This window comes from Chanodichthys erythropterus, chromosome 10 (assembly GCF_024489055.1).
Source record: "Chanodichthys erythropterus isolate Z2021 chromosome 10, ASM2448905v1, whole genome shotgun sequence".
Taxonomy (NCBI): domain Eukaryota; kingdom Metazoa; phylum Chordata; class Actinopteri; order Cypriniformes; family Xenocyprididae; genus Chanodichthys; species Chanodichthys erythropterus.
Genome location: NC_090230.1, coordinates 37,998,728 through 38,017,417, shown reverse-complemented (window position 1 = coordinate 38,017,417; position 18,690 = coordinate 37,998,728). Strand labels below are relative to the sequence as shown.

The 18,690-nt window shown below is 42.5% G+C and overlaps 1 protein-coding gene across 5 annotated transcripts in view; it reads left to right on the top strand.

The window, feature by feature from the left end:
* Nucleotides 1-18,690, top strand: part of dscama (Down syndrome cell adhesion molecule a) — an 80,579-nt gene that overhangs the window by 26,558 nt on the left and 35,331 nt on the right. For all 5 annotated transcript variants that reach the window (XM_067397609.1, XM_067397610.1, XM_067397608.1 and 2 more), the window contains exons 3-6: nt 11,900-12,046; nt 15,514-15,792; nt 15,891-16,166; nt 16,302-16,598. In XM_067397609.1, coding sequence (XP_067253710.1) covers nt 11,900-12,046; nt 15,514-15,792; nt 15,891-16,166; nt 16,302-16,598 — 999 coding nt within the window. The remainder of the gene's footprint in view (nt 1-11,899; nt 12,047-15,513; nt 15,793-15,890; nt 16,167-16,301; nt 16,599-18,690) is intronic.

Genomic DNA, 18,690 nt, shown 5'->3' with positions numbered 1-18,690 from the left:
CAATTATGACTTTATATCACGCAATTCTGACTTTATATCACGCAATTCTGACTTTATATCACAATTCTGACTTTATATCACGCAATTCTGACTTTATATCACAATTCTGACTTTATATCACGCAATTCTGACTTTATATCACACAATTCCTACTTTATATCACACAATTCTGACTTTATATCACAATTCTGACTTTATATCGCAATTCTGACTTTATATCACGCAATTCTGACTTTATATCACGCAATTCTGACTTTATATCACGCAATTCTGACTTTATATCACAATTCTGACTTTATATCACAATTCTGACTTTATATCATGCAATTCTGACTTTATATCACAATTCTGACTTTATATCACAATTCTGACTTTATATCACGCAATTCTGACTTTATATCACGCAATTCTGACTTTATATCACAATTCTGACTTTATATCACAATTCTGACTTTATATCACGCAATTCTGACTTTATATCACGCAATTCTGACTTTATATCACACAATTCTGACTTAATATCACGCAATTCTGACTTTATATCACACAATTCTGACTTTATATCACAATTCTGACTTTATATCACGCAATTCTGACTTTATATCACGCAATTCTGACTTTATATCACATAATTCTGACTTTATATCACAATTCTGACTTTATATCACGCAATTCTGACTTTATTTCACGCAATTCTGACTTTATATCACAATTCTGACTTTATATCACGCAATTCTGACTTTATTTCACGCAATTCTGACTTAATATCACACAATTCTGACTTTATATCACAATTCTGACTTAATATCACGCAATTCTGACTTAATATCACACAATTCTGACTTTATATCACAATTCTGACTTTATATCACGCAAATCTGACTTTATATCACGCAATTCTGACTTTATATCACAATTATGACTTTATATCACAATTATGACTTTATATCACGCAATTCTGACTTTATATCACAATTATGACTTTATATCACGCAATTCTGACTTTATATCACACAATTCTGACTTTATATCACAATTCTGACTTTATATCACGCAATTCTGACTTTATATCACAATTCTGACTTTATATCACAATTCTGACTTTATATCACGCAATTCTGACTTTATATCACACAATTCTGACTTTATATCACAATTCTGACTTTATATCACGCAATTCTGACTTTATTTCACGCAATTCTGACTTTATATCACGCAACTCTGAATTAATATCACACAACTCTGACTTTATAACTCGCAATTCTGACTTTATATCATGCAGTCACTGATTTTATTCATAAAGCTCCGAAGCAGTGTTTTGAAATCGGCCCATTACGATATTGTTGAAAAGTCGTTATTTAGTTTTTTTGGCATACAAAAGTTTTCTCGTCGCTTTATAAAATTAAGGTAGAACCACTGAACTCACATGAACTGTTTTAAATATGTTTTTAGTACCTTTATGGATCTTGAGAGAGGAAGTGTCATTGCTTTGAATGCAGGCCTCACTGAACCATCAGATTGTATCAAAAATATCTTAATTTTTATGGGTGTCTTACGGGTGTAGAATGACATGAGGGTGAGTAATAAATGACATTATTTTCATTTTTGGGTGAACTAACCCTTTAATGAATAAGAAAAAAAGTAGATCAAGATTCGTTTTAGAATCGGAATTGGATCGGATCGTGAGATGACTAAAGATTCCCACCCCTAGTAAGCACTTTAGCAGGCACCACTAACAAAATATTTATTTCACAAATACTTTTATGTGATGACTCAAAATAATGTGTCAACAGCTTGAATAAAACAATTCACTATATTGAATCAGACTTCACAACTGTTACGGATGCTGGTAGAGATGAGGCTGATACGGATTTCCACAATACGAATGATACGTTTATTAAACAGAAAGCAGGAAACACCAAACATACATCTTAACAAAACAGAGAACGGACAAGGAGTGCAGGGAGTGAGTGCAATATATGGGGAGTGCTGACAATAGAGTCCAGGTGCAGGTGATCTGTGATGATGAGGAGCTGACGAGGGAAGTGTGTGCAGGTGAGGAGAACAGGAGGATTCTGGGAAATGGAGTCCAGGGAAACAAGGGATCTGTAACAGTACCTCCCCCTCCCGGTAGGCGCGTCCTCGCGCCGTAGATGTAACAACCGGGAGGGGGGCGGGCGCCCTGGAGACCTCAAACCGGAGCAGGGGGATGAGTAGACTGGAGTGGAGGTCTCCAGGGTGGGCTCAAAAGCCATGGCGGGTCAGGAGCCGAAGGCAGCCATGGCGGGTCAGGAGCCGAAGGCAGCCATGGCGGGTCAGGGGCTGAAGGCAGCCATGGCGGGTCAGGTGCAGCGGGCAGCCATGGCGGGTCAGGTGCAGCGGGCAGACATGCAGCGGGCATACATGGCGGGTCAGGTGCAGCGGGCAGCCATGGCGGGTCAGGTGCAGCGGGCAGCCATGGCGGGTCAGGTGCAGCGGGCAGCCATGGCGGGTCAGGAGCCGAAGCCTTCGAGGCGTTGAGCCCAGGCGGCGCTGAAGGACCGGCGGGAGATGGCGGAACCAAAGGCTCTGCCGACCGAAGCGCAGCCGGGACTCCAGAAGGCCGCAGTAGAAGCAGTAGGACAGCCAACAAAAAGAACACCGGGGGGAGTGAGGAAGCCAACTGAAACTGAGGGACGGAGTGACGGAGCGGAGACGGAGGAGTGTAGTCCAGAGGGAAGGGCAGGCTGACGAGTGCACAAGGTGTGAGTGGAGGCAGGATGGATACTGGTGACGCTGGTGGACTGATGGGTAACGGTGGAGCAGAGGGAGGTTGGAGCCGGGGTGTAGGTAATCGCCCAGAGGTCCGAGGTGGAGATCTGGGCGAGGGGGCTTGAGGTGAAGGTTCAGTGCTGAGACATATGGACTGAGGCGGGAGAGGGAGGCAGGGAGGGGAAACAGTCTTTGGGCTGGAGGTTTCAAAAACACAGTTCATAGGAGCAGTTGGTTCGGCGGCGGCGGCGGCTGGAGCGGCTGGCTCGGCGGCTGGAGCGGCTGGCTCGGCGGCGGCGGCTGGAGCGGCTGGCTCGGCGGCGGCGGCTGGAGCTGAGGGCTCGGCGGCGGCGGCTGGAGCTGAGGGCTCGTAGGCGGCGGCGGCTGGAGCTGAGGGCTCGTAGGCGGCGGCGGCTGGAGCTGAGGGCTCGTAGGCGGCGGCGGCTGGAGCTGAGGGCTCGTAGGCGGCGGCGGCTGGAGCTGAGGGCTCGTAGGTGGCGGCGGCTGGAGCTGAGGGCTCGTAGGCGGCGGCGGCTGGAGCTGAGGGCTCGTAGGCGGCGGCGGCTGGAGCTGAGGGCTCGTAGGCGGCGGCGGCTGGAGAACTTTGCTCGGCGGCGGAGACTGGAGAACTTTGCTCGGCGGCGGAGACTGGAGAACTTTGCTCGGCGGCGGAGACTGGAGAACTTTGCTCGGCGGCGGAGACTGGAGAACTTTGCTCGGCGGCGGAGACTGGAGAACTTTGCTCGGCGGCGGAGACTGGAGAACTTTGCTCGGCGGCGGAGACTGGAGAACTTTGCTCGGCGGCGGAGACTGGAGAACTTTGCTCGGCGGCGGAGACTGGAGAACTTTGCTCGGCGGCGGAGACTGGAGAACTTTGCTCGGCGGCGGAGACTGGAGAACTTTGCTCGGCGGCGGAGACTGGAGAACTTTGCTCGGCGGCGGAGACTGGAGAACTTTGCTCGGCGGCGGAGACTGGAGAACTTTGCTCGGCGGCGGAGACTGGCGCTGCTTGCTCGGCGGCGGAGACTGGCGCTGCTTGCTCGGCGGCGGAGACTGGCGCTGCTTGCTCGGCGGCGGAGACTGGCGCTGCTTGCTCGGCGGCGGAGACTGGCGCTGCTTGCTCGGCGGCGGAGACTGGCGCTGCTTGCTCGGCGGAGACTGGCGCTGCTTGCTCGGCGGAGACTGGCGCTGCTTGCTCGGCGGAGACTGGCGCTGCTTGCTCGGCGGAGACTGGCGCTGCTTGCTCGGCGGAGACTGGCGCTGCTTGCTCGGCGGAGACTGGCGCTGCTTGCTCGGCGGAGACTGGAGAACTTGGCTCGGAGGAGACTGGAGAACTTGGCTCGGAGGAGACTGGGGTTGAGGGCCATTTCATGCCCTCAAAAACAATTAAAATCCCCACAGGCACTGGAGCTGGCTCTGTGGGGACTGGAGCTGGCTCTGGAGATACTGGAGCGGGCTCTGGAGACACTGGAGCGGGCTCTGGAGACACTGGAGCGGGCTCTGGAGACACTGGAGCGGGCTCTGGAGACACTGGAGCGGGCTCTGGAGACACTGGAGCGGGCTCTGGAGACACTGGAGCGGGCTCTGGAGACACTGGGGCCGCTTTCTTCCTCCTCCTCCGCTTACTGGGCCCAGTAGCGGAATATGGGTCCAGCCTGGGGCAGGCAGGGAGTTCGCTGGAGCGGTGTGCGGAGGAAGCCGGAGGTTGACTAACTGGCCCGGCCAACCGTTTTTCTGGATGGACTGGACGACAACACTGATCCTGAACCTCTTCTACTAAGAATTTGGAGCCATTCAACCACAAAATTAAATTGATAGTATCGCTTAAGGAGAAACAAAAAACAGGTTCATCAAAACGGATAGTGTCGTCATCCAATCCATCCAAAAACAAGGAGATCAACTGAGCATCAGGCCAGTCAGACAAGAAAGCAAGCTCCACGAACTCCTCCACATACCTCTCCAGCGAACGACCCACCTGTAGGAGCCCGATGAGGCGATCGCCGGTTGTCAGGAGAGTGAGAGGCGCTGGAGGAGCAGGAGCCAGGGAGCTGGTGGAAGTCTCCATTTTTTCTTTTGTGGGAAATCCGGTCGTTTAAGGTCCGTTCTTCTGTTACGGATGCTGGTAGAGATGAGGCTGATACGGATTTCCACAATACGAATGATACGTTTATTAAACAGAAAGCAGGAAACACCAAACATACATCTTAACAAAACAGAGAACGGACAAGGAGTGCAGGGAGTGAGTGCAATATATGGGGAGTGCTGACAATAGAGTCCAGGTGCAGGTGATCTGTGATGATGAGGAGCTGACGAGGGAAGTGTGTGCAGGTGAGGAGAACAGGAGGATTCTGGGAAATGGAGTCCAGGGAAACAAGGGATCTGTAACAACAACATTATCAAATACTCACTGAAGGCTTTTTTCTGCAGTTCACGTTGCAGACAGGCCGCTGTCAGGCAAGCTGGATCGTTAGTATTGATCACACTCTATTGTACAGTGCACACACACACACACACACTTAAACCAGTTAACTACTCAGATACCTTATGGACTGTCGTCAGAGTCAAGGGAATGGATTCATGTTTATTGTGTTCAATGTTTTTGTGTGTCATTTTGAAGGTGACACATGCTTGATCTTAAATGTGATGTTAGAAACTCTGTTAAAGAAGGCGTATAATTTCCCTTGATCTTTTGAAACAAACTACTCTGACATTCACCTTTTATTAACATTTATGGAAACTAAGCTGCAAATTTGGTCTTTCAGAAATCATCATGGTGTTAATATCAGTCAAAACCACAAGCTCATTAGCATATGACCTCCCATATTTACATATTAATGCTTATTCAGAATTCAGCAACTTGCCCTGCATGACAAACAGCAGTGCTGAACTATAACATACACAGATGTATGCCAGTCATAACAATTACTATAATGTAATTTAATATGGAAGCTTGTTTCCACCATGGAATATGACTTTTTGACTTTTTGGAATATGAATTTTGAGTTTGTATCTCACTATTCCTACTTTATTGCCCAGTTTCACAGACAAGGCTTAGGCCTATAGTCCCAGACTAAGATGCATGTTTGTGCTCTTTTAACTGAAAGCAACTTGCACTGACATATCTTAAAATATGTCAGCGGCACTGTTTTGTCGCAAGATTCACACCAGTAATGTTTTTTTTTTTTTTTCCAATGCACATTTTAAAAAGCTACTTAATTTAACTAAGGCCCAATCCTGGCTTAATCTAAACCCTATCTGTGAAACCAGGCCTATAACTCGCAAATTCATATCTCACAGTTCTAATACAAACTCGCAATTCGCGATTCTGAGTTGCAATTCTGAGTTTAGACATAAACTCTGAATTGCGAGATATAAACTCGAAAATGCGAGAAATTAAGTCAGAATCGCGAGAAAGTCACAATGTTTTTTTGTTGTTGTTGTTGTTGTTGTTTTTTAATTCCATTGCGGAAACAAGCTTTCACAATTTACATATACAAGACTTACAGTAGCAGAAAGTTTATTTTTATTTATATTATTTAATTTATATAAATTAAACAAGTTGTTTTTATTAAACTTAAAAAATAAACTTTTTTGTTTTCAGTACAAGTATAATTTTATTAAAGTCTTAGTCTCAGCATAGTCTCACATTTACAATTCATAACAATTACCTCATAAAAATGCATACAAGTTAAATTGTTAATTAGCAAAACTATAAAATATGTACGTGTGGGTGTTTTGTGGTGAAGGGGGTTAGGAAAATGCATTGTATGTGCCAGTTTGTATTGATTTCAAATTGTGTTTGTTTGATTTGTTTCAATGGGGAACAAATTATATCTTAAAGGATTAGTTTACATCAGAATTAAAATTTCCTGATAATTTACTCACCCCCATGTCTTCTGAGATGTTTATGTCGTTCTTTCTTCAGTCAAAATGAAATGAAGGTTTGTAAGGAAAACATTCCAGGATTTTTCTCCATATAGTGGACTTCACTGGGGGTATAACGGGTTGAAGACATTTTGGATGACATGGGGGTGAGTAAATTATCAGGAAACTTTAATTCTGAAGTAATCCTTTAAGATTTTTAATGAGTTTGACTATGTTGTTTGCTATTGTTTTTTAAGAAGCAAAAATCACTTACTAGCGTTATAACTAATCATACTGCAGAGGGTTTTAACGCAGTGGCGAAAAGTTTCAAAATGCATTGTGGGTTGTGCATTAAAAATCAGGAGGAGGAGCATTGTATGGTTTTGGAGTGTATTTACAGTTTTTTACAGACGCTAGGACACATTTCTCAATACTTAGGTCACTTTTGCAAAACTCTTCACACAGTGAGCACAACAGAAGTCTATGTGGGCTAAACTGAGGATCAATTATCATTGCTTTGGCACAAAATGCATTCAATGACTACATCTCTCAAATTTCATGAATTCTTTTCTCACTCAGACACAACAACTGCCAAAACTCTGTGTACGTACAGGCCAATCTGCACACGCTTACATACTGTTTTCAAAACTGTTAAACTTATGTTCAAAACAATAACATAATACAAAACTCAATGAGACAGCAATTTCCTACATTCCTACAGTAATATTTTAATGAAATATATTTTAAATCTGAAAATGAAATGCTATAAAAACAATTGAATTGTATCTGTATCAGTGGATGGTGTGTATACAAATTCTTGTATTTTGGAATTATAAAAAATTGTAAAAAATAAATAAACGACATAAAATATTGATGAATTCTGCATCATGTCTGATTCATTCCAGTAACATATATTGCAGTGAATTATAAACAGAGATGTGTCCTTGTTTTACACAAGAAAACATTGTATAATGCTACATGTTGTTAGTGTTTTTTTGGTCATTGTTTTGTGGGTGACAAAGTGTGTTTGTCGGCTGTCAACCTTTGCTAGTGTTCTGAAAGAATAAGTTGATTTTAGACCTGAATAAAGTGATTTGGTAGTTGTAGTGCATTTTGAATGTGAAATGAACTGCTTTGCCCAGATGAAAGTTGGTTAGGAGAACTGTGTGAAGAGTTTTGCAAAAGTGACCTAAGTATTGAGAAATGTGTCCTAGCGTCTGTAAAAAACTGTAAAGGAAAGAAGAAAATGTGAGATTGCTAGAGGGAGAAATGGAGAAATCGGCTTTACAGGAAGAGAAAGGAACCCAGTAACCTGTCATTTCGACACAGTTAAAGCACCTCAAATGCTCCAGCTATCAGATTAAGAAACTGGGGCACACAGCTCCCCTATCGGCTCTTCTGTAAGTATATTCGTCCTCAACGTCTGGCCTTTCGTTGCACCATCTCAAATACAAAATGGCACGGGATAGTAATGCTACTGAGTTAATAATCTCATTCTAAATAACCTGAAACGTCTCCTCATTCTCAAGACAAATACAGCAGCACATTAAGTGTGACTGTTAGTAGAAATGTAATTTGCTCGTGCTGAAGTGTATGTTTGAGTAAATAGGAGATAGCTGCAGAGCCGGGCTCTGACAGAGATGTGTGTGTGTGTGTGTGTGTGTGTGTGTGTGTGTGTGTGTGTGTGTGTGTGTGTGTGTGTGTGTGTGTGTGTGTGTGTGTGTGTGTGTGTGTGTGTGTGTGTGTGTGTGTGTGTGTGTGTTTCTGCTGCAGTCGGCACACATACACACAGTTATTTTCCTTTTGTCACTGAAGACAATCTGTCTTTTTATATACTAGCACTGCTCGCATGCAAAGGAACGAATAAACAAGTACTTCACATATCTCTTTAATGTGATGTGTCTTGCTGGATTAGGACTGAAGGGGTGTGAAAAAAATGAGAAAACAAGTGCAGAAGATTGTGATATGAACAGTGATGATTGTGATGTCTTTTCATGTTCTTAATAGTCTTCTCAAAATATAATAATATAATATTAATAATAATACAAAAAAATACTAATAATAATACTACAATGCAGAAAAGCCTTCAGCAACAATATAATATAATATAATATCATTATTATAATATATAATAATAATGTGTGTATATATACTATATATATATATTATACTATATATATATATTATAGTAATTAATAAAGTATATATGTGTGTGTAATTGTAAATTGCTATACATATTATTTCAGGTGATTAATGTTGAACATATATTTTATTTCTTTTAATTTTGATGATTATAACTGACAACTAAGGAAAATCCCAAATTCAGTATCTCAGAAAATTAGAATATTACTTGAGACCAATACAAAGAAAGGATTTTTAGAAATCTTGGCCAACTGTAAAGTATGAACATGAAAAGTATGAGCATGTACAGCCCTCAATACTTAGTTGGGGCTCCTTTTGCCTGAATTACTGCAGCAATGCGGCGTGGCATGGAGTCGATCAGTCTGTGGCACTGCTCAGGTGTTATTAGAGCCCAGGTTGCTCTGATAGCGGCCTTCAGCTCTTCTGCATTGTTGGGTCTGGCATATCGCATCTTCCTCTTCACAATACCCCATAGATTTTCTATGTGGTTAAGGTCAGGCGAGTTTGCTGGCCAATTAAGAACAGGGATACCATGGTCCTTAAACCAGGTACTGATAGCTTTGGCACTGTGTGCAGGTGCCAAGTCCTGTTGGAAAATGAAATCTGCATCTCCATAAAGTTGGTCAGCAGCAGGAAGCATGAAGTGCTCTAAAACTTCCTGGTATACGGCTGCGTTGACCTTGGACCTCCGAAAACACAGTGGACCAACACCAGCAGATGACATGGCACCCCAAACCATCACTGACTGTAGAAACTTTACACTGGACCTCAAGCAACGTGGATTGTGTGCCTCTCCTCTCTTCCTCCAGTCACTGGGACCCTGATTTCCAAAGGAAATGCAAAATTTACTTTCATCAGAGAACATAACTTTGGACCACTCAGCAGCAGTCCAGTCCTTTTTGTCTTTAGCCCAGGCGAGACGCTTCTGACGCTGTCTGTTGTTCAAGAGTGGTTTGACACAAGGAATGTGACAGCTGAAACCCATGTCTTGCATACGTCTGTGCGTAGTGGTTCTTGAAGCACTGACTCCAGCTGCAGTCCACTCTTTGTGAATCTCCCCCACATTTTTGAATGGGTTTTGTTTCACAATCCTCTCCAGGGTGATGTTATCCCTATTGCTCGTACACTTTTTTCTACCACATCTTTTCCTTCCCTTCGCCTCTCTATGAATGTGCCTGGACACAGAGCTCTGTGAACAGCCAGCCTCTTTTGCAATGACCTTTTGTGTCTTGCCCTCCTTGTGCAAGGTGTCAATGGTCGTCTTTTGGACAACAGACAATTCAGCAGTGTATTCCCCATGATTGTTTAGCCTACAGAACTAGACAGAGAGACCATTTAAAGGCCTTTGCAGGTGTTTCGAGTTAATTAGGTGATTAGAGTGTGGCACCAGGTGTCTTCAATATTGAACCTTTTCACAATATTCTAATTTTCTGAAATACTGAATTTTGGATTTTCCTTAGTTGTCAGTTATAATCACCAAAATTAAAAGAAATAAACATTTGAAATATATTAGTCTGTGTACAATGAATGAACATAATATACACGTTTCACTTTTTGAATGGAATTAGTGAAATAAATCAACTTTTTGATGATATTCTAATTATATGCACCAGCACCTGTATGTATATATATAAATTATATTATGTATTTATGTATATATGTAGTATCATTATAATATGTTTATATATAAAATGTATATATATGTACGCATATACAATTTATATATAAATATACATATATACATAAATACATAATACAAATATATATATATTAATATATTTTAACTTTTTAATATAATTATAAAATATATGTATATATCAATTAAACTGAAATATTGTACATATTCATATTATTAATGTTAAGGGTTTTTCTTTTGCATATATTTAATAATTAATAACAGTATGTAGAGTATGTTTTTGTCAAACAAAACACAATAAAGAAATTTAACACTAATTTAATAAACTAATTTTAAATTTAGATCCTCATGCTAGTGGTTTAAAAATCAGACAGCTCATTAATCTTTGCTTAGACAAAACGAACACTCTCTTGTGCACTCTCTCTCTCTCTCTCCACCCACTCGCTGTGTAAATTGTAGCTCGTCACACTCCACATTAAGTCCACGACTGGCAATGCCTGCAGGACCTCAGATCTGTGGTGTGTCATCTCTAACTGGGTCAGAACTCACAATAGCTTCATCTCGCCTTTTGGCTCGCTGTAGCTTCTTTTATTCATTGCTAAACTGTTTACTTATGGTGCTTGATTTAACACACAGACAGTAACAGACTCACATACACATAAATACACACACAGAGGCATTTTGTAATAAAATGGAGATTCTTTTGGAAAATATCCCAGACAAAGCCCACAGGAGAACAAGAGCATCAGGAGCAGCTCAGAGGGGCATTTGAATATCTGAAATCTAGAGGGAAGAATCATCCTTATAGCTGGTCTCTACCGCTTGTGTTTTTGTACTATATGAATAGTTTACCCAAAAATTAGAATGATCATTTACTCACTTTCATTTTCATATGATAAAAAATATCATTTTTAGTCTTTGACATCTGAATTAAGTCTCTAGACTATAATAAAATATTTCTCTTTAGAAGTGTGCTTCTGCTTCAGGAATTCGTAGAAAACTGAGCTTTAAATGACGTAGTGGAATTACCTTCTTATTTGAGGGCTGTGCGATATGTTCTTGTTACAGGAAGTGAGACAAATTCCACCCCTCCGTTTTAGTCATGGCATAGAAAGGAGAGCAAATGGCATTCTCAATCAAATCTGACAGCGACGTCTCCTCTGAGAGGCATGGCAGAGCGTGTGGCGGCCCTGGCAGACATTATTCCTCATAAAGTTTTACGACCTGCATATTCTGTGTTATCGAACCATTAGCATGAAATCAGTACTTACTGGTACATGAGCGGCAGGGCAATCAAAACTGCAAGTGACTGGCAGGAATAGCTGCGCTAAATCAGCGATTTCCTGCTGAGGCTGATGGGAAAAACAAGATTCTGTTAACCATGTCTGTAATGTTTCATTATGACATACAGATGCTACAGATTAACTGTGTTTAACGCTCACCAGTTAATTAAAGTTTACAAAGATGTTTACCTCACCCTAATAATATTGTGTTTTGTGGTTATAGGGGCTCGATTTCTCATAACGTCCACGGGGGCCCTGTACATCCTAGATGTGCAGAAGGAGGACGAATTATTCAACTACCGCTGCATGACGAGACATCGCTACACATCCGAGACCAGACAGAGCAACAGCGCGCGGCTCTTTGTGCCAGGTGAAAGTGTTTAATGATATATTATTATTCAGTCAGACGAGACATTCATTACTCCTGTTGCTTTAAAGTTTCTGTGAAAAAGCCAGTGAGACCAGTGAGTGCTAGCTAGAATCTAGATATATAATATAGCTTATAATGTCTAAAAGGAGTCTGAACATTTCTTAAATGTCTAAAAACTTTAATCCAAAGTAACTTAATGTGCATTCATGGTGTATCATCCTGTGACTCAAACTCAAAGCCAAATTGTGCTAGTTTTTGACTTGTGTTCTGAGGTTTTAACTGATGTTGTGGGAATATAAGCTTGACAAACCGAAGATTTTAGTTTTCATTCAAGTAGCTGGAAATGTTTTTACTAGCTCGCTAGCTTGATAGATAGACAGACAGACAGAAAGACCAGATAGATAGATAGATAGGATGGATGGATGGATGGATGGATGGATGGATGGACAGGTAGATAGACAGTAAGACAGCTGAATGTATGGATGTATGGATGGATGGATGGACAGGTAAATAGATAGACAGAAAGACAGCTGGAATGGATGGATGGATGGACAAGTGGATAGACAGAAAGATGGCTGGCTGGCTGGCTGGCTGGATGGATGGATGGATGGATGGATGGATGGATGGATGGATGGATGGATGGATGGATGGATGGATGGATGGATGGATGGATGGACGGTTGAATGGATGGCAAGACAGACAGACAGATGGATGGATGGATGGATGGATAGATGATAGATGGATGGATGGATGGATGGATGGATGGATGGATGGATGGATGGATGGATGGATGGATGGATGGATGGATGGACAGTCAGATAGACAGTAAGACGGATGGATGGATGGATGGATGGATGGACAGGTAAATAGATAGACAGAAAGACAGCTGGAATGGATGGATGGATGGACAGGTAGATAGACAGAAAGATGGTTGGATGGATGGATGGATGGTTGAATGGATGGATGGATGGATGGATGGATGGATGGATGGATGGATGGATGGATGGATGGATGGATGGACAGGTAAATAGATAGACAGAAAGACAGCTGGAACGGATGGATGGATGGACAAGTGGATAGACAGAAAGATGGCTGGCTGGATGGATGGATGGATGGACGGTTGAATGGATGGCAAGACAGACAGACAGATGGATGGATGGATGGATGGATGGATGGATGGATAGATGATAGATGAATGGATGGATGGATGGATGGATGATGGATGGACAGGTAGATAGACAGTAAGACGGATGGATGGATGGATGGATGGATGGACAGGTAGATAGACAGATGGAAAGACAGCTGGAATGGATGGATGGATGGATGGACGGGTGGATAGACAGAAAGATGGTTGGATGGATGGATGGATGGATGGATGGATGGATGGATGGATGGATGGATGGATGGATGGATGGACAGGTAAATAGATAGACAGAAAGACAGCTGGAACGGATGGATGGATGGACAAGTGGATAGACAGAAAGATGGCTGGCTGGATGGATGGATGGACGGTTGAATGGATGGCAAGACAGACAGACAGATGGATGGATGGATGGATAGATGGATGGATGGATGGATAGATGATAGATGGATGGATGGATGGATGATGGATGGACAGGTAGATAGACAGTAAGACGGATGGATGGATGGATGGATGGATGGACAGGTAGATAGACAGATGGAAAGACAGCTGGAATGGATGGATGGATGGACGGGTGGATAGACAGAAAGATGGTTGGATGGATGGATGGATGGATGGATGGATGGATGGATGGAGAGGTCGATAGACAGTAAGACAGCTGGATGGATGGATGGATGGATGGACAGGTAAATAGATAGACAGAAAGACAGCTGGAATGGATGGATGGATGGACAAGTGGATAGACAGACAGATGGCTGGCTGGATGGATCGACGGTTGAATGGATGGCCAGACAGACAGATGGATGGATGGATGGATGGATGGATGGATGGATGGATGATGGATGGACAGGTAGATAGACAGTAAGACGGATGGATGGATGGATGGATGGACAGGTAGATAGACAGATGGAAAGACAGCTGGAATGGATGGATGGATGGACGGGTGGATAGACAGAAAGATGGTTGGATGGATGGATGGATGGATGGAGAGGTCGATAGACAGTAAGACAGCTGGATGGATGGATGGATGGATGGACAGGTAAATAGATAGACAGAAAGACAGCTGGAATGGATGGATGGATGGACAAGTGGATAGACAGAAAGATGGCTGGCTGGATGGATCGACGGTTGAATGGATGGCCAGACAGACAGATGGATGGATGGATGGATGGATGGATGGATGGATGGATGGATGGATGGATGGATGGATGGATGGATGGACAGGTAGATAGACAGTAAGACGGATGGATGGATGGATGGATGGATGGATGGATGGACAGGTAGATAGACAGAAAGACAGCTGGAATGGATGGATGGATGGATGGATGGATGGATGGATGGATGGATGGATGGATGGATGGATGGATGGATGGATGGATGGATGGATGGATGGACGGGTGGATAGACAGAAAGATGGCTGGATGGATGGATGGATGGATGGATGGATGGATGGATGGATGGACAGGTAGATAGACAGTAAGACAGCTGGATGGATGGATGGATGGATGGATAGACAGAAAGACAGCTGGAATGGATGGATGGATGGGTGGATAGACAGAAAGATGGATGGATGGATGGATGACGACAGATGGATAAATGGATGGCTAGACAGATATATAGACAGATGGATGGATGGATGGACAGAAAGACAGCTGGATGGATGGATGGCTAGACAGATAGAGATAGACAGACAGACAGATGGATGGATGGATGGATGGATGGATGGGCAGACAAAAAGACAGCCGGATGGATGGATGATGGATGGACAGGTAGATAGACAGTAAGACGGATGGATGGATGGATGGATGGATGGATGGATGGATGGATGGATGGATGGATGGATGAATGGATGGACAGGTAGATAGACAGACAGACAGAAAGACAGCTGGAATGGATGGATGGATGGACGGGTGGATAAACAGACAGACAGAAAGACAGCTGGAATGGATGGATGGATGGACGGGTGGATAGACGGAAAGATGGCTGGATGGATGGATGGATGGATGGATGGATGGATGGATGGATGGATGGATGGATGGACAGAAAGACAGCTGGATGGATGGATGGATAGATGGATGGACAGAAAGACAGCTGGATGGATGGATGGATGGATGGATGGATGGATGGATGGATGGATGGATGGATGGATGGATGGATGGACAGAAAGACAGCTGGCTGGATGGATGGATGGATAGACAGACAGACAGAAGGATGGATGGATGGATGGATGGATGGATGGATGGACAAAAAGACAGCCAGACAGACAGACAGATAAATAGACAGATAGATAAATTCTATATAAATTAACACTTTTTATTGCTAATAGATCCTACAAACTCAGCGCCAGCGATCCTCGATGGGTTTGAGAAGCGGGAGGTCATGGCGTCCCACAGGGTGGAGCTCCCATGCAAGGCCTCCGGACACCCCGCACCAAAATACAGCTGGCTGAAAAACAACAGACCACTAGAATCAGACTCCCGTTTCCGTCAGAGCGTAACAGGCCTGCTGATCGAGAGAGCCCAGCCCAGTGACACCGGCAGCTACGTGTGTGAGGTGTGGAACAGCTATGGAAATGCAGAGGTCATAGGTCGCCTCACTGTAAAAGGTATATATCACATTTCTCATTCCAAATGTAATGTTTTTGGTTTGAGTCAGTAAATTCTTAATATCTCATTGATAAATAATGTCACCGTGTTGTTCCAGAACCTCTTAAAGTGGTGGTCAGTCCGCGAAAGGTGAAAGGCAGTGTGGGCAGCCAAGTGTCGCTAACCTGCAGCGTTACTGGCTCCGATGAGTACGAGCTCTCGTGGTACCGCAACGGCGACAAGATCAATGCCGGCGCTAATATACGAATGAATGGGATCAATAAGGAGAACCTTGTGATGGACGGGATGGCGAAGAGCGATGGTGGAGCTTACCAGTGCTTTGCCAGGAAGGCCAAAATGTCAGCTCAGGATTTTGTGCAAGTTATTTTAGAAGGTCAGCACTATCCCGGCTTTTTCATTTTGGTACATTTTGATTTCTTAAAGGGTTAGTTGATTGATTATTGACAGAATTTAATTTTTCTTGGTGAACTATCCCTTTAAAGCTTAATAAAAACATCTCTTTCTGCAGATGGAACCCCTAAGATCCTGTCCGCCTTCAGCGAGAAAGTCGTCGGTCCGAACGAGTTTGTCTCCTTGACGTGTCACGTCAAGGGAACTCCACAGCCCGCCGTCACCTGGACGCTGGACGATGACGTTGTCATGAAGGACAGTCGGCACCGCATCGGTCACAGCATAACGGCGGAGGGGAACGTGGTCAGCTACCTGAACATCTCCCACACCCAGGTCCGTGACAGTGGGGTCTATCGCTGCACCTGCAACAACTCTGCAGGGACGGTCTCCTACCAGGCTCGAATAAACGTAAGAGGTGCTTGTCAGATCAACTCCTCCAAAACACACACATACGTATATTTCATTCTGCTCATCTCAAGTTCATACGTGAGACGAGGGCCTGACTAACATCTGCTGTTGTTTATTTTCTGCTGAGCTTTTTATTCTTTTAGTTGCTTTTTGGGTCATGTTCACTCTTTCATATGGCTCAGTGTGTATTTGTTTTCCTCTGTGTGTTTCCAACCACGGTTGTAGTTTTCAAGACTTTTTTTTGTGTATGTAGTGTATGTTTTACTTCTTAATCAATATTTTATATTTTGCACTCTTTTGCTTTCCCTTTTTTTGGAGAAATAATTATTGATTTACTAATCCTGTGGTTTCACCCATGATTGGCAGCTGTCTCAAAAATGTCTTCAGATACCTAGGTGTGGGCTCTTTAGACTTGGCAACTTAGCAACCACCTAGAACACCTTAGCAACTGCATAGTAACACTTTGTCAACCACCCACAACACTCTAGTATCAATGTTGCCACTTTTGCACAGACAAATACAACTTTCTCATTACAGTTTGCGAAACGCACAGAATTTAAGCATAGTTTTAAACATCATTTATCCTCTAGAGACATCACATTACCCTCGTGAAAAAGAAGTAAACTTTAGCATACTATTGTATACATACTATTGTAATTGTATACTTATTATGGAAATGTGAAATGAATGTATTGTTTCCTGACAGTTAATTGCATGTTATTCAAAATTAAATGATAAATGATTTATATGTAATTTAATAATTATTACTTATATTGTCTTTAAAATATGGTTAAATGGTATTGCAAAATATAAGCATTTATGGTAAACTAAAATATATTTTAATGTCATTTCTATTTAAACTTGTATGTCATGTATTTAAATATATTTAAGATTTAACAATGTTGCAATTTAGTACATTTCAAATATATTAACTTTAAATCTAATATAAAAAGTATTTTACATGTGCTTCATATGGTGGCCTAGTAGTGCACAACACAACGAAATTAAAAAAGCAAACATAAGTTCACAACACAACGGAATAAAGCCACAACACAATGAAATCAAGCCACAACACAACGGAATAAAACCACAACACAACGAAATCGAGCCACAACACAACAGAATAAAACCACAACACAACGAAATCGAGCCACAACACAGCGGAATAAAACCACAACACAACGAAATCAAGCCACAACACAACGGAATAAAACCACAACACAACGAAATCGAGCCACAACACAGCGGAATAAAGCCACAACACAGCGGAAATGCTCCCAACCACTAGGGGCCTCTCAAAGCTCGGTATTGTTGGTATTCCTTGCCAATGTTTAATAGAGTCGGCAGTGATATGAATACCACGATTAGTTTCAGCAGTATATAACCACTGTATATCGACATGAAATATTAATTCAAAACCACTTGAGTGCACAATAGCTTCATATTTATACTTGTGAATGATTCGACGCGCTACCACGGCGAATGATGAAGGGAACGTCTGACAATTCCACCAAGTGGTTAAAACGTATAATTTGTATTCATTAAAATTACTTTTAACATTTAAAAACAGACATGTTCAAATTATAAAGCTTGTCAGTCTTACCAACAGGAAGTAAGAAGCTTTGGAATTTGGACATGTCTGTTTTTAAATGTTAAACAAAGTCATTGTAATGAATACAAATTATACGTTTTAACCACTTGGTGGAATTGTCAGACGTTCCCTTCATCATGCGCTGTGGTAGCGCGTCAAATCATTCACAAGTATAAATATGAAGCTATTGTGCACTCAAGTGGTTTTGAATTAATATTTCATGTCTATATACAATGTTTACATACTTAAAACTAATCATGGTATTGATATCTTTGTAAAAGACTGTCGACTTTATAGAACACTGGCAAGGAATACTAATATTAACAAGCTCTGAGAGCCCCATAGTGGTCGGGAGCATTTCCGTTGTGTTGTGGCTTTATTCCGTTGTGTTGTGGCTTTATTCCGTTGTGTTGTGGATTGATTTCGTTGTGTTGTGGCTTTATTCCGTTGTGTTTGCTTTTTTAATTTCGTTGTGTTGTGCACTACTGGGCCACCGTAGCTTCAGTAT